At 33.6% G+C, this 27,823-nt stretch overlaps 1 protein-coding gene across 13 annotated transcripts in view; it reads left to right on the top strand.

Moving 5' to 3' along the window:
* OXR1 (oxidation resistance 1) overlaps positions 1–27,823 on the top strand; it is a 447,991-nt gene that overhangs the window by 401,555 nt on the left and 18,613 nt on the right. For 11 of the 13 annotated variants that reach the window (XM_047724297.1, XM_047724293.1, XM_047724292.1 and 8 more), the window contains 4 exons: positions 5,678–5,862; positions 8,684–9,441; positions 13,065–13,233; positions 15,336–15,498. In XM_047724297.1, coding sequence (XP_047580253.1) covers positions 5,678–5,862; positions 8,684–9,441; positions 13,065–13,233; positions 15,336–15,498 — 1,275 coding nt within the window. Of the gene's footprint in view, positions 1–5,677; positions 5,863–8,683; positions 9,442–13,064; positions 13,234–15,335; positions 15,499–25,412; positions 25,608–27,823 lie in introns of those variants that run through there. The other 2 variants (XM_047724302.1, XM_047724303.1) reach the window with 2 other exon arrangements.

Raw genomic sequence — 27,823 nt, 5'->3', positions numbered from 1 at the left:
TTCTGAAGAGAAGTCTTCTACAGTTTTTATATTTGATCTTCTGCACGACATTTGTGATTTTCTTTGGTTGCATTTAAGATAGTCTCTCTTTTTTCTTCTTTCAGATTTTTATTTAAATTCTAGTTACAAGACAGTGCAGTATTGGTTTCAGGAGTAGAATTCAATGATTCATCACTTATATACAACACCCAGTGCTCAACATGATAAGTGCCCTTTTTAATAGCCATCACCCATCTAGCTCTCCCCTCCACGACCTCTTTCCATCAATCTTCAGTTTGTTCTCTATCTTTAAGAGTCTCTTACGGTTTTTTTTTTTTTTTTTTAACTAACTTAGAATGTGGTGGTCTTTTGCAGTTGTTAAAGGTAATGGGATATAAATTTACTGTAATAGAGTAAGCTGATTTGCTCTTGGTAGAGTATTTCAAAAAACTGACATAAAATGACCACTGCTGGGTTTTTTTTTTTGTTTTGTTTTTTGTTTTTTACTCCCCTCCCATATGTTTATCTGTTTTGTTTCTTAAATTCCACATGAATGAAATCATACCATACTTGACCTTCTCTGACTGACTTATTTAGCTTAGCATAGTATACTCTGGCTCCATCCACATCATTGCAAATGGCAAGATTTCTTTCTTTTTGATGGCTAAGTAATATTCCATGGTGTATACCACATCTTCTTTATCCATCAGTTGATGGACATTTGGGCTCTTTCCATAGTTAGGCTATTGTAGGTGATGTTGCTATAAACATTAGGGTGCATGTCCTCTTCAAATCTGTAGTTTTATAACCTTTGGGTAAATAGTGCAATTGCTGAATGGTAGGGTAGTTCTATTTTTAACTTTTTGAGGAACCTCCATATTGTCTTCCAGAGTGGCTGCACCAGCTTGCATTCCCACCAACAGTGCAAGAGGGTTCCTCTTTTTACATATCCTTGCCAACACCTGTTGTTTCTTGTGTTGTTAATTTTAGCCATTCTGACAGGTGTGAGGTGGTATCTCACTGCAATTATGATTTGTATTTCCATGATGATGAGTGATGTTGAACATGTTTTCATGAGTCTTTGGCCATTATTATGTCTTCTTTGGAGAAGTGTCTGTTCATGTCTTCTGCCCATTTCTTGATTGGATTATTTGTTCTTTGGGTGTTGAGTTTGATAATTTCTTTATAGATTTTGGATACTAATTCTTTGTCATCAGATACATCATTTGCAAATATCTTCTCCCATTCTTTAGGGTTTCCTTTTAGTTTCATTGATTGTTTCGTTTGCTTTGTGGAAGGGTTTTATCTTGATAGAAGTCCCGATAGTTCATTTTTAGTCTTGTTTCCTTTGTCTCCAGCAACATGCCTAGTAAGAAGTTTCTACAGCCGAGGTCAAAGAGTTTGCTGCCTGTGTTCTCCTCTAGGATTTTGATGGTTTCCTATCATACATTTAGGTCTTTAATCCATTTTGAATTTATTTTTGTATATGGTGTAAAATAGTGGTCCAGTTTCATTCTTTTGCATGTTGCTGTCCAGTTTTCCCAACACCAGTGTTGAAGAGATTGTCTTTTTTCTATTGTATATTCTTCCCTGTTTTGTCAAAGATTAGTTGATCATAGAGTTGTGAGTCCATTTCTGGGTTTTCTGTTCTGTTCTATTGATCTATGTGTCTGTTTTTGTGCCTGTACCATACTGTCTTGATGACTGCAACTTGGTAGTTATAGCTTGACTATAGCTTGAAGTCCAAAATCATGATGTCTCCAGCTTTGCTTTTCTTTTTCAGGATTGCTTTGGCTATTGGGTCTTTTGTGATTCCATACAAATTTTAGTATTATTTGTTCTAGCTGGTGGTAAAAATGCTGATGGTATTTTGATAGGGATTGCATTAAATGTGTAGATGGCCTTGGGTAGTATGGACATTTTAATAATGTTTATTCTTCCAATCCATGAGCATGGCATGTTTTTCCATTTTTTTGTGTGTCCTGTTTAATTTCTTTCGTAAGTTTTTCTATAGTTTTTAAACTACAGCTCTTTAAGAGTCTCAATATCATTGACTTTGAACCATTGGATTATAATATGCCTTGGTATATTTTTTCTGTTTGTTTTGCTTAGGATTACTCAACTTCTCGAATCTGTTGGTTTATAGTTTTCATCAGATTTGGAAAATTTGGAGTCCTATTCAGATTTTTTTTTTCCATCCTCTTCTCTTGTTGGGAACCCCGATTATGTATGTATTAGACTGCTTGATGTTGTGTCTTATAGCTCATTGGTACTCTTTTCTTTTTTTTTTTTTCCCTTTCTGTTTGGGACAGTTTCAATTGCTATACCTTTAAGTTGATTTTATTTTTTTTCTGCCATGTCTAATTTGCTGTTAATTCTATTGAGCATGTTTTCATCTCTGAGTTCAAACTGGCTCTCTCATATCTTCCTTGTCCATAACTATCATGCACAGTCTATCTTCTATATTCTTGAATATATACAATATAGTTATAAAAATTGTCTTAATGTCTTTCTACTAATTAATTTCTCACATTTCTGGGGTTTTTCCTATTTTCTCATTGTGATGAGTTACTTTCTTATTTTTCTTTATGCCTAGTAATCTTTAACTGATTATCCGATACAAATGTTATCTTCTTGGGTGCTGGGTATTTTTATATTTCTGTACATATACTTGTACTATTTTCTGTGACACAGTTGTGTTTTAGAAGCAGTTTGATCATAACATAGCTTGTTTTAAGTTTTGTCAGCCAGGACCAAAGCAACTCTAGCTAGTTTTTCTCTTTACTGAGACAATGCCCTTCTGAGTTTTCTGGGGCCCTATAAATTATAAGGTTTTTTTTGCTGTGGTTGGTAAGAACACAAGCTATTCCCTTCTCTGTTGACTCTATTAATTGTTTCCTCCACTTTGGAGTACTGCTGCTTTTCTTGTCCTGGGATAGTTGCCATACATATAGGTAGCATTCAGTGCTCAGCTGGAAACTTGAACAAAGGCCTTCTATGGATCTCTAAGCATTCTCAGTTGGGAGTGCTCATCTCTCCTTTCTCTGCCTCTGGCCTGGAAACTCTCCACTCAGTATGCTGGGGCATTTATAGAGTTCATATTCTTTGTTTTCCTTATTCAGGTATCATTATCGAGCATTCTAATAGCTGAAAACAGTCATTTCATGTATTGTGTGTGTGTGGCTTTAGTAGTTTTAAGCAGAATTAGTTATTGGGTGGAAGCAGAATTTCAGTTGTAACTATCTGAATAAAATTTTTATTTAAGTATCAAAGCAAAGATAAAGTCATTGGCAGGGTTAGGAACTGCTTACAGCCTGGTGTTCTTGGAAGGTAAACATCTGCTGAAGACTGGTTCCTCCTATAGATTTATTGTAATAAGGGTTATTTATGTAAAAATTGTGGAAATTTATCAACAAAATTGTAATAGGTTACAGTGGGCTTAAGACTGAAAAAACAAGATCTGTAAATGCTATTCTCTCTGCTGGGTTGTATTCCTAAATCGTTTTTTATCTTCTAGTCTTTACAGATATTGTAGTGTAAGTGATAACTTTTACAGACAGGCTTTACTTTCTAATAGAAATAATTTCTCCATGGAATATTAGTCAGGTAATTGCACATAAGGAATTGGGAGTTACTAATACTGAAGAGAAATCGGTGCTTAAAGTTTCTGAAGGTCATATGAATTAAGATATTTTAATTGGAAACTGCTTACTATAGTTATGTTCTTGCTTCTGATAATATGGTCAGATTTATGAAGCAGCATTTAAACAGAATGAAACCAGGAATGCTTTAGTTTGGGTTTATGGTTTCAAACTTGATCTTGGTTAGATGAATTTGAGCAGTACTTTGTCAAAAGATTTTTATGAATTTTATGTTGAAGGGGTGTTTCTTATGGCCAACTCTTGATTTAGAGAGAATAACATCTGACAGAATACCTCAGAGTCCCACCTAGAGTCAGGGAAAGAAGCTTAAAGAATACATTAGCACATCTGCAATTGCAGCAAAAAAAGGTGAATTCCTACAAAGTAACATTACCAGATGGACAGACTAGTGTTGAGAGATAGGGCTTTAGCCCTTTCTGGTCTAAGAAGGAGAAGCACAATTTAGAGACATTTTTCAAATGATATCTGTAGTTACACTACTGAAAGTAGCAGTATTAGAATATTAACAGGTTTAGTAATTAATGCATTATTATTAATACTGGGCCTTTTCTATCCTATGCACCTTTACACACAGTATCCTATACACCTGTACATTAATACTGGGCCTTTTCTATCCTATACACCTAGTGATTATCTTTGCAAAAATACTCTGAAGTGAAAGATAATATGTAATGAAATGCCAGTGAACCTGATAATATAACATTATTTAAAACGAATGCTTACATGAAGTTTATGAAATCAAGAATGAACTGAGGTCTTTCAGAGTTTTTACTTTTGCTTGGTGTTTGCTTTCCTTAATTCTTTTTTTTTTTTTTAAGATTTTATTTATTTGAGAGAGAGAATGAGAGAGAGAGAGCATGAGAGGAGAGAGGCCAGTGGGAGAAGCAGACTCCCCACTGAGCAGGGAGCTTGATGTGGGACTTGATCCTGGGACTCCAGCATCATGACCCGAGCCGAAAGCAGTTGCTTAACCAACTAGCCAGCCAGGCACCTGCTTTCCTTAATTCTTACTGATTACTTGGTTTTATTTCTCAAGTAACTTAAGTTTATAGAAGGTGAGATAGGGTAAGGGAAGATAGAGAATCAGAACCTTTAAGATTTTTTACATTGTATATACTTTTTTTTTTAAAGATTTTATTTATTTGACAGATCACAAGTAGGCAGAGAGGCAGGCAGAGAGAGAGGGGGAAGGCAGGCTCCCTGCTGAGCAGAAGCCCAATGCGGGGCTCAATCCCAGGACCCTGAGATCACAACCTGAGCCAAAGGCAGAGGCTTAATCCACTGAGCCACCCAGGCGCCCCTATACTCTACTCTCGATTGTCTATTTCTTAGATTATCCATAGCAATGTAAATATCCCTACAACATACCTCACCATCTCTCTTTGTTTTGTGTTAGCATGTGATCCAGGAATACAAACTCATATATATGAATCTATTTAAACTGTCCATCAATATACGATCAGGGGGGTGCCTGGGTGGCTAATTATAAGTTTGCTTATTTCAAAACAAGAGGTTGGACTTCATATTTATATTGCTATTTATATAAATGTATTTAAAAGTTCATAACTTTTCATGATTAAATTAAAAATGGTTACTGTGGACCCTGAAAGTCATCTAATCTACTTACTCCTATGGATGAAGACACTGAGGCCCCGAAGTTTTACATGCCCAAAGTTAAATAGCTAGGTAGTTAGCAGAGTCAGTTGAAATAGATTTTTTTAAAAAGGCATTTTGAAGAGATTATGCTATTTTTCTTTTATACTGGATTGAATTATCAACACATTATTTATTAAACCTGTTTATGCACATGAAACTATATTTGGTACCATAGTGAGGGAACAACACAGGAAGCAGAATGCAAATAAATGTAAACCATAATGAAAAATGTTTTCATGAGAATGTCTTAGTGCTTGGATATACTACTTTTATATATAACAGATGGCCTAACATCAGAACAAAATTAGTAAAAACAGCTAGAATACTTTTTGAAAATTTAAAATTTGAACATTAAATGTCATTTTCTTTTTTCATCTTAGGGCACAGTCAGTGGTGTGCTGCTAGTTACACCAAATAATATAATGTTTGATCCACATAAAACTGACCCTTTGGTTCAAGAGAATGGCTGTGAGGAATATGGCATCATGTGTCCAATGGAAGAGGTGATGTCAGCTGCAATGTACAAAGAAATTTTGGATAGCAAAATAAAGGAATCCTTACCCATGTAAGATTGGTGTTTATACTCCTTTGGAATTTTATTACATCTAGATAGTTGACCCTGGTTTAATACTCTTAAGTATTTTTCCTATTCTTAAGTATTTTTAATTAGTTTTATTAAAACTGGTTTTTATTTTATCAATAATTAAAGAATATAGTATTGAAAAGATTATTCATAGCACACTTTGAATAATTAGGAATTGTTCTAGATTTATATTTGTATATTTGGCCAGGAAATTGGATATTTAAAAATAACCTGTAAACCTTTTTTAATTGAGTGTTTACCAGCCTTTTTTATTCAAATGCAGCATTCAGTCTTTTAAATTATTTCTGTTACTAATTTAAGGTGGTATAAGTAGACTAGGGTAGCTTTCAAATTTTTCTTAGAAGAGCCTGAAGGGTCTGGTGAGAGAATTGAGGGAGATCCCATGAGCATCCTCCTCTCGCAGTTAACCTTGAAAGAGTTATGCTTGGAATATACTGGTCAAGGGATTCATGTGATTCAAATAACATAGCTGTGAGACTGCAGCCCAGCACAGCCTTTGAAAGTAGTTTGCTTGACCAAAGGAATGACCAGAGAGAAAAGGGAGGAATAAGAAATAAAAGAAGAAAGTAGTATTCAAAAAAAGGAATGACAGCAGAAAAGAATACTCCCCATTCCTTCACACATACTTTGTCAACAGTTTAAAAACTGGCTTCACTTTAACTGATACTGAGATATATATCCCTTTATTAGTCCACAGGGATGTGGATCATTGTTTGAAAATTAACCCTTATGGTACAGAACTGCTTGCATAGGAGAAGAGCAAATTATTTTTGTTTCTGAGGCAGAGTACATGAGTTGTTAGGATACATGTAGTAGAATAAAATCCCTTATTCAAAAACTCTCCATTATACCTCCCATCCAATAGATATTATTTTGGCTTGGTAAACTCATCCGTAGGAGTGCAGATAATTTCTTAGAATATCTTCTACTTTAGTTATTTTTATAGATCATTATCTAAAGTAACTTTTGGGAAGTATTACTGGGGTAGGTGGAAGAATGAGACAAAGGTGAAAGAGTAAAGGATTAGATTAAAAAAACAAGATATACATACATATAATATATATATATGTATAATATATATGTGCATGTATTGTCAGTCACTGTGAGATCCACTTTCCTCTGCCCTGCTTTTCTACTTTTCTTTTGGTACTTTGGGATTCTCTTATGCTGAACGATCTGTAAGTATTCCACTAGGATGCTGTCGGGCTCCTCTTCTTGCAAATCACTGTTTTATTATTTAGAATGTCCCTGGAAAGACCATGCATTTGATCCATACATTTTAAAAAATTCCTCCCAAAAGAAGTACGTTTCAGTCCTGCCTTGTGAATTAATTAAAAACACGATTTGGCAGCAGATTAGATAAATAAAGCAAGTAGTTTTACAGAGTAATGTCATGTGTAGCAATACTGAGGCGTAAGATTTGATTGATTTTTCTTCTGTCTTCTGCTTGGAAAGTTGATTTCAAAGGTATTGTTCTAGAACTGTATTAAGCAGTAGCAAAATCATTGGCATAAATATCTAGTTTTAGCTTATTAACTCTGAAGGTTTTACAGCCCTTATTCAAACATGTCTTCTTACATTTGCTAACTTTATCTCTTACCTCATGGTCTTCTTAAATGTACAGACAGTTTCTCAAAACTTCTGCATTTTGTCAAGTTCCAAGACCCTATAGGTGCAATTTGAGTGGATCACCAGTAGATGACATTATTATATTTTTAATAGGACACATTAGATATTTATGTTTTTTATGGTGAATCAGATGCAAGGGACACAAGACAGACACGAATTGGAATTCTGCTGATACCCTTTTAAAAAATAAAATTTTACCTATTTTAGTTATAAAGTGTTATGCATATTCGTTATATAAAATTTGAAAAATATTACAAAGGAAGAATAAAACAGAAGAGTTATCCAGATTCACCATCCAGAGACAGCCAATTATTTTTGTCTCATCTCATCTCCTGTTCTGAAACTTACATAATTGTTAGTAGTTTTCCCACTGTGAACTCTGTTAATTTCCATTTGTCACAAACTGCTTTTTAACCATCATTTAAAAAATTTCTGACTTCCATTTCATGCTTTATATAGATGTTTGTACTGCCTCCTTCCAAAATTTAAACTAACTTTGAACATTAGTGCTCATATATATAAATGCCATTAATCATGGAAATCTTGATAGAATTATGAACCATTCACATATCTAGTATCTAAACCTTTAGCTGAACAAGTTCTTTCTGAATTATTAAGAGTTGTTGCTGGTAGCCCAAAGAATTCTTGTAAGTATTTTTGGCTCCGTTTTATTCCAATTGGTCTTCAGCTTTGCATTTGAGCTGCATATCTTAGTGTAATCTCTATTTAAATGTAAATAAGCCCTGTGTGTGTGTGTGTGTGTGTGTGTGTGTGTGTGTCCATGTGTGTAATAGCAGTGTATTTTTTTAAGACATTTAAAATTTTTATCAAAATTTTATCTAAGCTTATTTTCCATATTCCAGTAATGAATAAATTGTAATGTAGAATTATAGCTTCACCCAAAACTTAAATTTCCCACTTCTTTTCAGGTAGATTAATTCAGGAAGTAGTTCTGTTGTTTCCCAAGTCTCAAGAAATCATTGCAAAAGCTTGAGTTAATTACTTGATCTATCTGTATAAATTTTTGATATGCTATTGAAATATATATGCAATTTTCTAGAAACCTTTTTAGTGATGACTAATTCAGTATTACATTTGTGGGAAATAAAATGCAATTTAAAAAGTAACAACTTTTAATTTTGTTTACTGACAGAGAGATAGATCAGGTATCAGGAAGGGACTTCTGCCATTTAAAGAAAATGACAAGAAGTCATACTGATGAAATAGACTCCAGAACCCGCGATGCAGGTAACGATAGTGCCAGCACAGCTCCGAGGAGCACCGAGGAGTCTCTTTCTGAGGATGTGTTCACAGAATCAGAACTTTCTCCCATACGGGAGGAGCTTGTCTCTTCAGATGAACTTCGGCAAGATAAATCATCTGGTGCGTCATCAGAATCTGTGCAGACTGTCAATCAGAGTGGTACAGAATGTTTAACAGCCATATCAGAGTCTACTAACATGCCTGATCACTTAAAATCTGATTCTGGACATTCTACAAATGAAGTTGGGACTACTTCTCTTAAAACAGATTTAAATAATCTTGAAAGGGCCACTAAGGAAGATAGTGCTACAGGTAATTTTCAGGAAATATCAGGCCCTAAAGAACAAAGCATAGGTATAAGAGGTAATACAGGCCAGGATTTTCTTCTGAATGAGAATTCACTACATCAAGAAGAGGGTGAAAAAGAAAGTATGCTTTGTGGGGAAGCAGCAGATTTTAAACAAAAGCCAACTGTCAACAAAGGAAAACAAGGAAAGGAGCAAAATCAGGACTCAGAGACAGAGGTAGAAGAGCTACGGAAACTCTGGAAAACTCATACCATGCAACAGACTAAACAGCAAAGGGAAAATATTCAACAGGTGTCACAAAAAGAAATTAAGCATAAAATAGCAATTGCTGACATAGAAGGTAAGTGTTAAGGAATATACAAAGTTAATTCATCTTATGGCATATTGTCTCCCTCTTTCCCCAAGAATAATCTCGTGGCCCTTGACTGATACTTCTCTGGGAATAAGTATGTAGTCTGTAGTCCTAGTCTAAGGTCTTTTATCCCATGGTGGATTGTATCCATAATGAGCATCTTTTCCACCATGTTTAGATACTCCTGACTCACAGCATTCTGTCTTTAAACAATTTCTTGAAAATGCACACAAGCTCTGTAATACCTTTGATTTCTCCATTTTCTCTTAATTCTTGGTGTGTTACCTCATTAAAATTTTTTCACCACACATAAAATATTGTAATTGCAGTTTGTAATTGCCAAAGTTTATAATTCTTTTTTAGAAGTGCAATTAGACATAAAAATTTATTTCTTAAATTGTTCCAAATATCCAGAAGTTCATCATTGTCTGATTAAATGTTTTCCTTTAAAAAACACCAAGGCTAAATTAAAAAAAAAATCATTTCTCTTTCAGTTCTGGGTTTTAGTACCGTGTACTTACGAAAATGATAGTAGTAGACTGTTTTATTTCTTTTTTTGTTATTATTTTATTTTATTTTTTCGGTGTTCCAAGATTTGTTATGCATTATTCCCAATCCATGCAATACGTGCCCTTCTTAATACCCACCCCCAGGCTCACCCATCCCCCTATCCCTCTCCCCTCTAAAACCCTCAGTTTGTTTCCACAGCCTCTCATGCTTCATCTCCCCCTGTGATTTCCTCCAATTCACTTTTCCTTTTCTTCTCCTAATGTCCTCCTTGTTATTCTTTATGCTCCACAAGTAAGTGAAACCATATGATAATTGGCTCTCTGCTTGACTTATTTCACAATAGCTTCCCCTCGATACATAATGGGTTAAATGGGATACAGTTCATGTATCTTAGCTAACATTTTTTATATTCTATTAAAATATTGATTCCACATCAATCAAATTTGCATATAAACTTTTTAAATTAAACTCAAAAGTAATTTATTGCTAAAATGTATGTAGAATAAAATTGACCATAGGAACCATTTTTAAGTGCAAAATTAAGCAGCATTAAGTACCTTGATACATTGTTGTGCAACCATCACCACCATCCATTTCCAGAACTTTTTCATCTTTCCAAACACAAACTGTACCCATTAAATAGTAACTCTTCATACTTTCCTCCCCTTTGCTCCTGGCTTCCACCATTCTGCTCTTTGTCTCTATGAACTTTCGTGTCCACACTAGGCATCTCATATGAGTGGAATCATACAATATTTGTTCTTTTGTGTGTGGCTTATTTCCCTTAGGAGAATGCCTTTAAGTTTCATATGTGTTGTAGCATGTTTGAAAATTTCCTTCCTTTTAAAAGCTCTACAGTATTCCAATATACGATTGACCCTTGAACAACATGGGTTTGAACTGTGCAGGTCCACTTATACATGATTCTTTCTAATACAGTATAATACTTAAATGTATTATTCTTCCTTATAATTTTCTTAGCATTTTCTTTTCTATAGCTTTCTGTATTATAAGAATATAGAATACAATATATGAAATGTGTGAAACAACTCTTTCTGTTTATTGATAAAGCTTCTAGTTAGCAGTAGGCTATTAGTAGTTAAGTTTTTGGGGAGTCAAAAGTTATACTCAGATTTTTGACTATGTGGAGATTCCATATCCTAACCCCGGCATCATTCATTGGTCAACTTTTCATACCACATTTTCTTTATGTATTACTTTGTTAAGTACATTTGGATGTTTCTACCTTTTGGCTATTGTGAATAATCCTGCTATGAACATTGGGGTAGAAATATCTGTTCGAATCCCTCTTCTAAATTTTTTTGGATATATACCCAAATGCAGATTTGCTAGTTCCTGTGGTAATTCTGTGTTTAATTTAATTCTGAGGAAGCCCCCCCAAGCTGTTTTTCAGAGTGGCTACATATTTTATCTTCCCACCAACAATCCAAAAAGTTTGATTCAGTTTTTAAAATAACCTGTACTGAATTTTCTTTGCACCATCTTTTTTAGATATCCTGATGATATCTAGTAGATGTTAAAGAATTAATTTACTCAAAGTTCTATAAAAGATTAAAGAACATTTGACAAATATAGGAGATTTTTAGTAAATTCATAAAAATTTTATCTGAAATTCATCAATGCAATAATCATTATTGGTGTATTTCTCGTTGATTTTTGGTGTGTATGTGTATATACATACACACTTAAATACGTATACAATTTTGGTATTTTATGTATCTATACATGTATATTATTTATATACAATCAGGATTATGCTGTTGTATCATTTTTTCAGTTAACATTTTATGTTGTGAATAGTTTCCTATGTCATTATAGTTTTTTGAAAATATGGCTTTTAATGGCCCTGTATTTTAACCATTTCCATACTGTTAATATATTCATTAGTAACAACTTATATTGTTAAGATATTTCATCTCTTTGATATTGTAAAGAATGCTGGTGTGAATGTCTTTATTTGTTATCTTTGTGTCTGATGGTGGCCTTATGTTTTGAAATCTTTGAAAAAAATAAAATGAGGGGTTCTGTTTAACCTGATAATGTGGTAGAATGCTTTCAGTTTAGTGGGTTTGTTGGGTTATGGGATTAGATGGGGATGGAGCTCCTGTTATGAGAGAAATTGAGAAGTTTAGATATAATTATACCTGTATTACCATTTGAGTTCTTTTTGAAAGAGCAGGGAGTGAAAATCTGTTTTAAGTAACTAACTTGAAGTAACTTGAGGTTCTGTAGTAGGGAAATACTCCACATTTCTGATCTTTAGTGATTTTATAATATAAGGAAATGGTTTAAGAATACGGAACTGTGGAGTATAATTGTGGGGGAAATGGTAAAATTTCACTCTTTTAATCAGATGTAAATATTGAGGCTCAGATAGATTTATGCACCTTGCACAATACTATACAGAAGGAAGCCATGACTAGTACTCAGTTCCCTTGATTATAAATAAGTGCTTTTTCTTCCACAGTATGCCACCTTCATAAGCTAATAATGTCCAGAATCCTGAATTCCGTTATAATTTCAGACCCTCAGTATACCTTATGTCAGCATCTCTGTTTGGATGAGTTAGAGATAATTCATAATAAACTATCCAAACAGGTAGCTGAATCCAGGATATTATTGATTGTTTTATCCTACATCATATATATGGAAAAGCTTCAGAAACATTTTTTATTAAATTTTTCTCTGTAATAACTATATTAAAGTAAGCCTTTTAAGAGTCTACAAATGTATTTATTTAGATGTTATTTTAGAAGGCTGATAGAGAATATGCAGATAATTATATATGTGCATGTAATTGCTTTAATATAGTTGTTCCAAGCAAAAATTTAACCTAAGAATTCCTAAAACTTTCCTTTTTTTTCCCTAATATGCTTAGACATAATTTCAGTTCATAACTTGGGTGCTAGTTCATGAATCTTGTTTTTAAGAAAATAAAAGTTACTTAAGAAAATTCATCTAAGTGACACTCAGTAATTAAATTTTAATTTGTATTGTGAGAAGTTTGGAGGTAAACATTCTTAAACCAAATTATTTAAGCATGGTGTATGAGAATTGAATGAACACTATCTCATTTCTAGGTTCTGCACTTTTAAAAGAAAAGAGAAGGCATCGATTACATAAGTTTTTGTGTCTCAGAGTTGGAAAACCAATGAGGAAAACATTTGTATCTCAAGCAAGTGCAACAATGCAACAGTATGCACAGAGAGATAAGAAACATGAATATTGGTTTGCTGTGCCACAAGAAAGGTAAAAAAAAAAAAACCTCAAAAACGTTATTGAGATTCCTTGAATTAAAATGATCTCTTATGTATCACTTACCACCTGTGGAAAAGTACTTTTAAAAAATAGTTTATGATTAAAACTTGACTTTAAATCTTCTTAAAATTAATTTTTTTAAGATTTATTTATTTGAAAAGAAAAGAGAGAGCTTGCTCATGGGCGTACACGCACAGCCAGAGGGAGAGAATCTTCAAGGAGACTCTGCTGAGTGTGGAGCCCAACTCCAGGGCTGGATCTCAAGACCCATGAGATGACCTCAGCCTAAACCAACAGTCAGATGCTTAACTGACTGAGCCCCCAGTCACCCCTTAAAATTATTTAGCTCCCATTTTGTACTTTTTAATTTACCCCATTTAAAATTTTATTCCTCTTTGTGATTTAATGGAAAAAAAAAGAAAGTAAATGTGTACCTAGTTTTAGTGGTAAAGAAACCTCATTAAAATGTCTTAGAGAGGGGCACCTGGGTGGCTCAGTGGGTTAAAACCTCTGCCTTCGGCTCAGGTCATGATCCCAGGGTCCTGGGATCTAGCCCCGCATCTGGGCTCTCTGCTCTGCAGGGAGCATGCTTCCTCCTCTCTCTCTCTACCTACTTGTGATCTCTGTCTGTCAAATAAATAAATAAAATCTTAAAAAAAAGAAAAATGTCTTAGAGAAGGGGGTAGGAGAATAAATGAAACAAGATGGGATTGGGAGGGAGACAAACCATAAGTGACTCTTAATCTCACAAAACAAACTGAGGGTTGCTGGAGGGTGGAGGGTTGGGAGAAGGGGGGTGGGGTTATGGACATTGGGGAGGGTTTGTGCTATGGTGAGTGCTGTGAAGTGTGTAAACCTGGCGATTCACAGACCTGTACCCCTGGGGATAAAAACATATGTTTATAAAAAAATAAATAAATTTAAAAAAAATGTCTCAGAGAGGGAGGCAAACCATGAGACTCTTAACTATAGAGAAAAACTGAGGTTTGCTGGAGGGGGAAGTGGCCAGGGGATGGGCTAAATGGGTGGTGGGTATTAAGGAGGGCACTTGTGATGAGCACTGGGTGCAGTATTTAAGTGATGAATCACTGAATTCTACACCTGAAACCAATACTGCACAATATGTTAACTAACTAGAATGTAAATAAAAACTTTAAAAAATAATATCTTAGAGCAAGAATGTTCCTTAATAAGCAGTATGGCCACTACCTCAGGGCAGGCAATGATAATCCCTTTTTAAAAATTCAATTATCCTGGCTAATTAATAGCCAAGAAAACAGATATTTGAAATGTGTGTTTGATCCTCAAATAAGTTTATCAAGGATGTAATTATCTTTGGTAACAGCAGGTTTTGCTATAGTAAACAAAATTGAATATGGGAGCGAGAGACTTAAAATATTAGATCATCTATCCCTGAACCAATAATACGTTGTGTGTTCCAGGTATCATTTAAAAGTTATACAAATTAAATTTCTATTAACATGGGAAAATTCTGTATAATGTCCAGGTTTTAAAACAGGCAGTAAATTGTTTACTTGTATTTTAGATAATCAGGTCATTGTGTGAATGAAGTCACAGTTACCAGTTCAGTTTCCTTTCCCATCACTAGTTTCTTTATTTTTTAAGATTTTATTTATTTATTTGACAGATCACAAGTAGGCAGAGAGGCAGGCAGAGAGAGGAGGAAGCAGGCTCCCTGCTGAGCGGAGAGCCTGATGCAGGGCTCCATCCCAGGACTCTCAGATCATGACCTGAGCTGAAGGCAGAGGCTTTAACCCACTGAGCCACCCAGGTGCTCCACTAGTTTCTTTAAAGATGAAAAAAAAATTACCATGGACAGCATCTAAGCTTACTCAAAAGCATGCCAAGGAAAATCTGAGTTTCTCAGAACACAGAACACAGCCAAGTAAAGTTTTTTAAGTTAATGTCTTCCTGCCATTGGGCTTCGTTATCTTTTTAAATAAAGCATAGTGTATGTTGTGTGTATTTTATATCTTCAAGTTTTGTGAAGTCATTTAACAAATATCATTTTGTAATTAAAGCTAGGAGCACAGAATTGTAGGTTGGTTATTAACAGTCACATGTTCTAACAGGACAGACCACTTGTATGCCTTCTTCATTCAGTGGAGTCCAGAAATATATGCAGAAGATACTGGTGAATATACCAGAGAACCTGGATTTATAGTAGTGAAAAAGATTGAAGAATCTGAAACAAATGAGGATTCTACTAATGAAGCAGCAGCCAGAGAATGGGAGGTAAGGAGAAAAATGTGAAGATTTCATTGATCCTTTTACTTTGTGTGAATTTATAGCTTTATGGTAGTACAGGCAATGTGCAAGTGATCTTTGTACAAAAGAGTAATTCTTAAAGGTTTTCTGTTCATGTGTTTATTGAAATAATCTGATTAGTAACCTTGGTTTGGTTTTTTTTTTTTTTTTACTGTTTATCATTTTCCTTTTGCCTTATAATGTTAGACAACTGCTTGGCAATAAAATCACTTTCCTTGAGTGGATTTTAGAATATTAAATGCTGTTTTACTAATTTTTATAAAACATTTATTTCTGATCTGATTCATTTTAATATAACCTCCCATGGAGAATGTGCACCAATCATTTAACACATTCATGCCAATTAGCATTCCTTCTAAGTCCATACCTGAGCATTATTTTGAAGTGAATGTACAATAACGCTATGGAAGCTGATGCTAATTTTACAAAGTGTAAAAATTTCATATGCTAAAATTTACTGAACTTGTTTAAATGGCCAGAATAACACTAATTAACTTTCTGTAACCACTTAATAGTGGTTAAAGATACATCTTTTAATATTGCACATCATGTTTTTACATGTGTTTTCTTATCGGAATGATAAGGTGACAAAATCTGGTTTTTCCTCTTCTGGTTGCCTAGATTAATGTCTTCATGATGCGTTAGAAAATATAGAGCAGATGCTAAAATGTGATATTAAACAGGCGTATATTTTGTCAGTCATATGGTGTTAATGTTTGTGGTTTTTTGTGGAATATGAATTTATTGTGCATGTACTTAACATGTATAATGATTAAAGGTATACATGGCATGTCTTTCAACTTGATTTTAAGTTGTTTAAGTTCATTCTGTGTAGTATATACAGCATCAGTTTCAACTGTAACTCCAATACAATGGAGGGAAAGAGGTAACATATACTGAGCATTTATTTTGGGTTCTTTTAATACTTAAACCAACATTATTAATCTTCATACCAGCTTTATTCTCAGTAGGCCCCAAACTGGAAACAACCTGAATGTCTGTCAGCAGAAGAATGGATCAGTAAATTTGGGAATATTCATAAAATTCCACATAACTTAGCAATAAAAAAGATCTGCTTGCACAGGCAACAACATGGATAAATCTCTTGGATAATGTGTTTAATTAAACCAAGCCGGGCGTAAAAGAGTATACACTGTATAGTTTATACAGTATATAATTTATATATACTGTGTAATTTATATGCATTTATATGAAGTTCACCAGGGCAAAACTAATCAGAAGTCCATCAGACTACCTGTTTCTAGGGGTTGAGGGGTTCAGGGACAGGAGGGAACTTTATAGAGTACTGGAGATACTCGGTTTTTTCTGGGTGACAGTTGCATGGGTATTGACATATGTAAAATCCCTGTGTATTTAAAATTAACTTTAGGAGGCTTTTAAAGTAGCTCAGATGATCAAAGATAACTACTTGTACTAGGATAGCAACAGGTGAAGGTAGAGTGGAAGGGGATGAAATTAAGTTTTTTAAACAGGTATAACCTAATCTTGATTATTTCCCTTCTTATGTGTGGAGTTGGTTTGATTTATTGTTGATTCTCCAGTTCTTTAAGGTGTAGAGACAGCTGGTGTATTCTAGATTTTTCAATTTTTTTGAGGGAGGCTTGGATGGCTATGATTTCCCCCTTAGGACCACCTTTGCTGTATCCCATAGGTTTTGGACCGAAGTGTCTTCATTCTCATTGGTTTCCATGAATTGTTTTAAACAGGTATAACCTAGGTATTAAGACAGGATTTAATGACAGCTAAGTAACAGTGGATTTTTAACTTGGGTGGCAAGGGAGATTGCAATAATTTCCATCAAATAAGGAACTTTTCTCCATTGGGGTTGGAGCACATAACCTTGGAAATAATTGACTATCACTGTTGATGGATTATTGACTATTTTGATTCAAAGGAACTGCCTTAGTTCTTGTGGCAGATTCTGAAGGTCATAACTTCTGAAGAAGAAAAAAAATGTCTCCTCACCTGTTTTCAACCAGAATTAATTCTAAAATAAAAAGGAAATGAGAGAGAAAAAATTAATTTTAGAAACGTTTTGCTGCATTATCTAGGAACAGTGCTGTGCTGTCTCATATTGTAGCCACATCTTTATTAGGTGGCTGTTGAGTATTTGAAATGTGGCTAATGCAACTAAGGAATTAAATTTTTAATTTTATTTACTTTCAGTTAAATTTTAAAATGGATATTTGATTCAGTTACTGAGTAAGTTTTTTGTACATTTGGACCAACTACGATACATGAACTTTTCAGCTGTAAGTTTTATGAAATCTAAATAAACCTAACTCTAAACAGCATCAGATATTTCCTGTCTGAATTGAGAGGTGCTGTAATGGAAATTACACTAATTCCTATAGATACAGTAGCTACTACACATATGTAGCTATTTAGCACTTTTGAAATCTGGCTAGTCTGAGTTGAGATGCTTTGTATTATAGAGTACACACTGGCTTTTGGAGATTGAGAATTAAAAAAAGAAGGTGTAAAATACCATTAATTTTGAATGACAATATTTTAGATATATTGATTTAAATAAAAATCAGAATTAACTTGTTCCTTTTTTAATGTGTTTACCAGAAAAATTATAATTAATTTATAATTATATATGTCTTGCATTGCATTTCTCTTATACCATGCTGATCTAGTGCCTGATGGTTACTAAGTGCCTAAATAAAAAGCATATTTTTTTTCATCCGAAGTCTGTTTACATTAGGTTTCATGCTTGGTGAACAAATGTATAATGACATTAAAATATTTTAAATGTTAATGTTTTAAAAATGGAATTTTTTTGCACTTATATAAAATAAAAGTACTTCAAAATGTGACGTGCTTGCTGTTTGGGGGCTTTTTTGTATGTCAGGGTAAAGAATAGGTGACTGGAGAATGTAGGATGAATTTATTATGACAGCTAACTTGGACATAGTCTGTTTGAGTAAAGCAGCTAGTAATACTTAGGAGATTAGTATCCCTAAGTGCTATTTAGGCAAAAATACGTTGCTAACCAGAAATGTGTACATTTGGAAAACTTTTGCATATGATTAATTTACTCTGCTCTGGTTTCTCTTCTGTGTCCCTCCTGTCCTCCTCCCAATGTAAGCGCCAGAGGGCAGGGTTTCATACATGACTATATCCTCAGAGCCAGTTTCATACAGGAAGGAAGGAAGAAGTACAGTATTAGAGATTGTATAGTGAATTCCAGAGAGAGGTGAGAGCAATAGAAACCTGCATTCACCAAGAGCAGGCTAGCCAAAGTTTTAGATGGTCAAGAGTAAGAGCCTCTATTCTAAGATTCCTGATTATTGGGAGAAAGAATCTGAGAAATACTATGCATATAACATATATAACATATAAATGCATATAACTATGCATATTATACTAAGGTATGTAAGAGATTGATATTCTTTACCATATACTCTTTATTGTTCTAGTTTAGTCCATATAAAATAGCATAAAAACATCAGCTTACCTCAAGTTTGCATTTTCCAACCATAATGAGTTCCTTAATTATGAATCTTTCTGCTGTTGGAGTTTAATAATGTTGTAACTGGAAAGAAACTATTTATTGTAGATTCTTTTCCCTAGTTTCTGCCAGTGTCACCAGTGACAAGAAGTAGAGCAACATGTGTAGCGAGTATGTTTTATGTGAGGCTTTGCAGTTTTGTGAAAAATGTTACTTTTTGATTTTTGATGGGGATTGTTTTTATAGATTTTCACTGACAAGGGAAGTATTCTAATGGTATTTCAACAAAGTGTAGGAAGGTCTTTAGGTAGAGGTGGGAAAGATGCTTATTGACACTATTTCCTCATGATAGTGCTTTGATTTGATAAACGTACAAAAATAGAGATAAACAGTATTATGAATTTGCATATACCATCACTCAGCTTTATCAGCTTATTCCATCTGTAATCCTTCTTTGTCCCCAGTTCCCATTTCTTCAAATGTCGTAAATATGTTATAAAATATATGTAATATGAATAAATTTTTACAATTTGTTACTTGAATCAGGATCCAGCTAAGCTCCAAATGTTCAGTTAAAATGTCTCTTTAAGTCTGTAAATGTAGGTTCTCTGTCCATTTCTTTGTGCATTGCTTTTTTTTTTCTTGTAATTTTCATTTTTAAGAAATCAGATTTTTTTCTAGAATGTTGTGCAGTCTGGATTTTGCTGATAACATCCCCACAGTGTTGCTAACATGTTCTTCTGCCTTTGATCTAGAACAACCCATTTAATCATAGACTATCATCTTTATTTTATTGATAATTTCTGTAAGTTTATTTCTTGGCTAAAATCCTTGTTAACAAATCATAATAATTAATCTGTAATTCAGAGTCCGTTGTCCTTTTTACCATGCCAAGTTCTCAATCTTGCCAGAACCTTTGAATCATTTGGGGAGCTTTCAAAAAACTTACTGCCTTAGGGTCATCTCAGACCAAATGAAAATCAGTATTCTGTATAGCTCCTCAGGGGGTGACATTGTACAGTAGTGGTGGAAAAACCAGTGTGCTACCCTAGGTGTTGTGTTGAATATATGTAGTGCTAAGACTCTGGAAGATTCTTTCAGACTGTACTGATCATACCACACTTTAAAGGCCCTGTGATGCAAATTATGTTGTATAAAAATACTTTTCAAAATATTCCTCATATTATGTGTGAGGCATCTGCAGTCTGTAAATTTGGTTCACTTTGGAGAAAGGTTTCTTTAATCATTTTATGCCTTGACTTTTAAAAAAGCATGGTTGTTTGTTTGTTTGTTTTTTGTATCAATAACAGCCAGGCTGAATTACTTCAGGCATAGCTCCCTTACACACCGAAAGGATTTTTATCACATTGTATACTCAGAGGCACTACAAGGAGAGGGAAACCAAGAAACTTATCACTCTGCAATTCATTGATCTGTACCTCTTGAACTTGTCCATCAAATACTCTTTAAAGTTTGATGTACCTGACAAGAACCCAAGAGTCTAGTAGTATAGTCTAACACAGCAGCCACAGTAATAAGCTTAAAAAATCTTTGAAGCCTGTTTTATCCTTAAGGTTCAAATGAATTTTGCATTCATATTTTTAATTTATCTGATGTTCTATAAAAAGAATTTTTAAAATTTCTTATGAAGTAAAAGTGATACTGAAGCGTAATGTAAGTCAATTTTATCCTGTCACCAGGCTTACCACATGGCTCAATGACTATACCCCCTCAGGCTATATCACCCTCAACCCCAAGTTCCAACTTGAGAGTCTCTAATAGACTCTAATGGTCTATCAGTCTAATAGTCTCAAATAGTCTTAGAGATTCTATTAGAATCCTCTGAAAGTTTTTTGGGGCTTCAAAATGCCACATGTGTTGGGCATGCCGGTCTTGATGCTTGATGACACAGGTCTCAAAACTGGAGGTTTTTAAACTACAGTTGCTTGTTGTCCCACGTTTTTGAGTTGACTTTCACTCCTTTTGAGATAAGAAATGGCAGAAAAAGTTTTCCATTTTTTCATATCTAAAGTTAATTTTATGCCGCTTACAGTTCAGTATCTTTCATACTACAAACCTACTAATTAAGTGCTCCTACGATGATAAAAACAATTAAGAAATTGACTTTATTAATTAGCTTTAATGATTTATTTAGATGTTTAGCTCCCAGGTTTATACTTGTTGACTAAATTTTAAAATATGAGTTTGCTAGTATTATGTGCCAGTAGATTATATGGCATAATAGTATTTTTCATTCTTAAAAGTAATGATAAGAATTAGAAACATATCATGTCAGTTTAGTCATCACTTCTCACCCTTGCCAAAGTATTAAGAAGAATATATTTCATTTGATTTTTGGTTTCTGAGATGACTTCATTTGTTTGGTGAGTATTTTATTTCTTAAGCTGTCAGATATTCTGATACTTATTTTATTAAACAGAAGGATTTTTTTTTAATTAAGGCACAAGTAATGCCAAAATTGAAATTGAGGCAATAAATAAAGCAAGACAAAATTACTTATCACTCCTTGTCTAGCCAGCAAAATCCATACAGAATTGATTTTGTTCAAAATGAAAGTACTCTTTATGTCTAAGTCACTAAAATGAGAGAGGTCACATGTTTTAGATAAAATCAATTAAAGAAAAATATACTTTTTTAAATTGATCATATCACATAGTATTACAAACCAGAACTCCAAAAGTAATTCAGTAAATCTGACAAAAGGGTAAAAATCAAAAGCATTAAGAACAATTAGAATTTGGAGGACTGTCATTATATCTGTTGCAGACACAGATTTCTTAAGTTCTTAAAGAAGTATTTAAAAATTAAAGCAATTAGAATATACGAGTTAATACAAATTGTCTTAAATAATATTTCTATATTAAGTATTTTTTAAATCACTTTATTGAGGAGGGATTGACATACAAAAATCTGTGCAAATTCATATATAAAACTTGATAAGTTTGGAGACAAGTATATATCCACGAAACCACCACCACAGTCATAAATACATCCGTCATCTCCAAGAGTTTCTTCCTACCCTCTTTATTATTATTATTATTGTAATAAGAACACAACATAAAATCTACCCTCCTAGCAAATTCTCAGGTATGCTGTAGAGTATAACCATAGGTACTATACTACGGAGTAGATCTCCAGTTCTAGACTGTTCATAAATTTTCTCATATTATCATTCAGCACTCATTAATTATGCCTAACATATTCTGTTTTGACTAATAAAAATGTCAGCTTAGGATGTTATCTACTTCAGGAAAATTTTGAACTAATGTTTTGCTTTTTGGTAATATTCTACCTTAGTAACTAGCTAAAAGTTACAGGCTATCAAATTTCCATTAAAAATCCAAAATGTTAAAAAAAAAAATCCAAAATGTTATTTTTAATACAGAGTGTGAGAAGAGACAGAATGGATGAATGACAGACTAATTTTTTTTAAGATTTTATTTATTTATTTGACAGAAATCGCAAGTGGGCAGAGAGGCAGGCAGAGGGGGGTCGTGTAGCAGGCTCCCTGCTGAGCAGAGCCCTATGCAGGGATGGATACCAGGACCCTGAGCTCATGACCTGAACTGAAGGCAGAGGCTTAACCCACTGAGACACCTAGGCACACCCAGACTAATTTTTTTTGACACACAAAAATTAATTGTATTTCTGTATACCAGCAATGAACAACTAATTTATTCTTTTAAATATTAAAATTACTTCTAAAGTATTATCTTAAATATTGAGTAGGTGGATTTTGTATAGTTGGCCCTGGTAGACCATTCCCAACTCAGAGGAAATCAGATATAATTTCAGCACCAATAAAGAAAATAGAGGAAAGGAGATTATTGAATATTTGAATCATGAGAATAGGTTGAGTTATGAATTTTGTTCAGCCTTTAAACTGGTTGTTTTTAAAAGCGCTTCATTTTATAGTCTGTCATTTTACGCTAATGGTAAATTGAGATTTCTTTCAAACTCTGGGATGTCTAGAAATATTTAAATGACTTAGTTTAAGTCATTTAAGGTGTAATTGATATATAACATCAGTTTCAGGTGCACAACATAATGATTTGATATTTGTGTGTATTTCAAAATAGTCACCACAACAAGTCTAAAGTTAGCATTTGCTGCCTTATATTAATTTCTTTTTCTTGTAATGAAGACTTCAAGATATAGTTTCTTAGCAACTTTCAAATGTGCGTACAGTATTAACTATAGTCGCCATGTATGTTATATCCTCAGGACATATTTATTTTAGAATTGAAAGCTTGTAGCTTTTGATCGCCCCCCCCTTCAGCCATTTTGCATACCTCCAACTCCTTGCCTCTGGCCACCACCTGTTTATCTGTGAGCTTGGGTTTTATTGTTGTTGTTTTATATTCCACGTGTAAATGAGATTGTATAGTATTTATCTTATTCTGTCTGAATTCATGTAGTATAGTGCCCTCAAGGTCCAACCGTATTGTTGCAAATGGCAAGATTTCATTCTTTTTTACAGGCAAATAGTATTCTGATATATCTATATAGATATCTATATCTATACTATATCTATATCTATATCTATATCTATCTATCTATCTATCTATATATATCTCACATCTTTTTTATCCATTCATCCATTAATGGACACTTCAGTTGTTTCCATATCTTGGCTGTCGTAAATAATGTACAGCAAACACAGAGATGCATATATAATTTTGAATTTGTGTTTTTGTTTTCTTTGTATAAATACCCAGGAGTGGTATTTCTGAACCATACGATATTTCTATTTTTAATTTTTTGAGGAACTTCTGTACTGTTTTTCATAATGGTTGCATAAGTTTACATTTTTAACAATATTACACAGGGCTTCCCTTTATTCCATAGCCTCACCCGCATTTGTGATTTTTTTACTTTCTTGATAATAGCCATTCTAACAGGTGTGAGGTAACATCTCATTGTGGTTTAGTTGTTTTTCAAAGCATGGTCCCTGGACCATAAGCAGCAGCAGCATTATTAAAATGCATATTTTCAGATTCCATTCTAGTCTGCTTCATCAGAAACCAGTTTTGGAGCCCAGCAGTCTGTATGTCAACAAATGTTCCAGACGATTGTGATGCAAGCTAAACGTTGAGAGCAACTGGTTTAGATCTGTAAGGACCCATCTTGTCCAGGTGCGGAGCAAGACTTCTCAGAAACATGGCTGAAAAGATACTTGAGCAAAATCAAAGCTATATTAGGAAGAAGGTGCAGGGACGGATGCTGATAGGATAACCAGCAAAATAAGCTGCTCTATGCTTGGAGTGTGTATGTATGTATTTCAGCCACATTTGGGTACACATATAATATTTTTAATTTTAGAAAATCTGGCTAGAAGTGATAAAAGGTTTTCAAAATGGCAGCCCACTACCACCAAATCATGTAATGGTATGTGTAGGGGGTGTGCCATGACAGGGGGAGGTAGTGACTATGGTGCACTCTATGTGTAGTAAGATCCATGTGGAGATAGAGTTTACAGATGAGGGACTGTGGGAGAGAGATCTTAGCGTTAAGTGTGTGGGGCTGGTTGAGGAGATGGGGGAGTAGCTGGTGTGAGAGGGAGGGAGGATATTTAGTGTGGAGTGAGCTGTGTTCTATGCGTGTTCATCATGGAATGTGGAGGTTTGGGTAGGAGCTGGTTTAAAATGGAAGAAATATTCAGGCATACTATTATGCATTGATATTTGACTTAAAATTTCGCTCTAGGAAGTTTTAATTCATAGCCATAATATTTCATCTTCAAAGTTCACTTCTTTGGTTATATTCAGCATACCACTGATAAGTGAAGTATAGGTAGGTTATAGTAATTGTAAGTACCTTTTCAAGAAATTAGGTATTAGAAAATGAAGTTTAAAAATGGATTGTATAAAAAGGTAAAGGAATTTTCAGGTCACTTGAATACTTGTATAGGATTTATTGTAGTGGATTGGCATCACTTATACATAGACATTCTATAAAAATTGAGGGTTGGAGTGTCCTCAAAAGAGGTCTCATTGCTCAAAAAATGCTCACATAAAAAATGACATTTTATTGGATATTTAGATATAAATAAAGAATGGATGTATGACTGCATGAGCAAAACAACAAAATGTTAGTTGAAATCATTTGTGTACATTAGGAAGTACTCTGGAAACTGCACTTAGTACTTTTTTATGACATATTTTTTAGTGTGCTTCTTAGTGTACTGGTGCTTCCAAATACATGCTCTGTGTCTTTAACGTTTTGAGCCCTTTTTTTTTTTTTTTGCACGTTTGGCTACAGTGCAACCAAACTTCAACATGAGAAACCTCTTCCCTCCCTGGCTTTACAGTCTCCACTCAGAACTATCTTTGCAATAGAAACTACTTAGTGATTAGCTCTCTGTCTTGTCAATCAAATCTTTGTCTGTAGCAAACTGTTTTGTCACTGTAGTAGGGCTCTTGTGCTGAAAATTTATCTTTAGCAGAGGAAGAATGCTTTTTAAAACAGTCATTATGAGATTTGATATAACTTAATTTGCTCTGGAAAGGAAATGTCTCGTCTCTGGTATGGGAAAAAAGGGAGAAGACATCAACCAATTAATCATAAATACACTCTGGTAAATCTTAGTCAATGATTTCAATTTGTCTGTTTACTAGTCTTTTTATGGTGACATGATGCAAAATTATACAATCTCTGAAAGTTTAAGCGGAGGGAATATTTATAGAATACAAAGTTGTATGATTACAGAAAAGTACCTTTAAGCTTCTTCTGCTAATCCTAAATATTTTCAAAAAAGGAATGAATAAGAAACTGGAATTTTGTTTTGTAAAAGTATTTTGGTTTTCCTATTTTACATCAGCAGGAAATTATAAAATCTTTATTGCTGCCTTAATTTTTAATTTAAGATTTTTTGGAAAATATTCAGAATTTTCTTTTCTTAAAAATAAATTGAGTAGAACCATCAGAATGAATTAACTTTTTTATTGACTGGATCCCAAATTAGATACATTTATAATATTGTGTATTAAGACAGTTATTTTAGTAATCTTGAGAAAAGCCTTTTTTAAGCTATCCTAAAAATTTCCAGCTGTGCTACCTATTATAAAACTTTAAAAGATACTCTCTCTAGTCAAGAAAAATTTCAACTTACTGTTTTGAGAATCCTTTTACTATTAAGTAAAAATATGTGTGCAATTTCTAACAATTAAGTTAGAAAATGTATTGCCAATTGTTCTTTCTGTGGTGATTCAGGATTATAACTTGCCTTATGAATATTAATTTTATTTTTACTGTAACTGTTGGTGATTTAAATAAAGCTAGGTAAATACTTAGAACCAAGAATGACTTAGGAAGATGCTCCCAAAGCATTTTGCCACCCATAAATGTTAAGCATGTAAAAATACCAAAATTATTTCAACTGGTGTTTTTATTGGGCTTGAGAGTACTTTGTTATGTCTTTTTATGTTTAAGTTGAATAATTTCAATTTTTTTTTCATGTGATACATCAGCACAGAGGGAAGTAGGCATCTGAAATGATTTAATTTGTTAAAATTGTGAACAGATTTATGAGAATAGCCAGTTAACACAGCTTTTTTTTTTTAAACCAAGAACTGTGGAGAGCATTCATGTATTTTTTAATTTGCAGTTCAAATAAGTGTTTATAATTAGTTTGCTAAGACTTTATTAGGAAAAAAGGCAAAACAAAATGTGCTTGTTTTGAATTTTATGGATCATTATAATGTGCATGACAAACTTAACACATTCAACATTTCCTATTTTTACTCTTATAGGAAGCTATTACGTGGTTTTATCATATAGGAGTGCATGCTTCGCACTGGTCTTCAGCTCTTCCCATACATGTAGTTTATATATTATTTCAGTTAACCTTCACAGTAACCTTGTAGAATCAGCATTACTCCCCATTTTAAAGATGAGGGAACAGGTATGAATGGTTACTGAACTAAGCTGTCATGGAGCACAGAGAGCATGACTGTCACATTCCTTACTTCACCAGGATATATTTTTAAAAATGGGACAATACAGTGTGATATGTTTTGATGTGTGGACAGGTTCACGTTCTGGTTTTCTAGCTGTTTTCCTTGTTTTAGAGTGGATACCCTAGTAGCTGTAAGGCAGAAGAAAAGCTTAAGAAAATAAGGTTTCGAAGGAAAGCAGTTCTTGTTATGTAGATTGAGATTCCCTAATATGATTTTGCCTGAAAAGGGATTCTTGTGCTTTAAAACCAAAAATAGAAAATGATTCTTAAAGAATAACAAATATTTTGTAGCTTTTCACAATTCATCATATCTTTACTCAACTGATTAGTAGAATGGTATCTGTAGCCCTCATTGATAAACTGTCATATAGCTAGTATTAATACGGCTATGTATTTATGTAAACCAGGACAGTTTTCTAAATGCTATGTATATAGTGTCATATTTCACCTTATAGTAACTGTGTGTGTTAACCAGATTTAGATTATTTTCATTTTACAAATGAGTTAAGGCTCAGAGACATTAACTAATAACTAATAGGTAAAATATGCTCTAAAATATATGGAATCAAGTTAAACCTTTGCCATTGAACTTCAGTGAGAACCATATTGATCAAGCATGCTTAACTTTCCTGTCTTTATTTTTTTAAGGCCAGTTTAGAGTTTATTCTGACAACCTAAACTTTATAATTTCTAACTATTTATTTGAAGCTATTTATATATTTATTGTAACCATATGCTGTATCCTGGCTCTTTAATATCCGTCAGTAGGAATTTGCTTGAGCATTATAAGCCTATTTTATAATAAGAATTTAGGCTTAATCAGATTAAAGTCACAA

This window comes from Lutra lutra, chromosome 4, assembly GCF_902655055.1.
Source record: "Lutra lutra chromosome 4, mLutLut1.2, whole genome shotgun sequence".
In the NCBI taxonomy this organism is placed as follows: Eukaryota; Metazoa; Chordata; class Mammalia; order Carnivora; family Mustelidae; genus Lutra; species Lutra lutra.
This window is presented reverse-complemented; position numbering and strand designations above follow the sequence as displayed.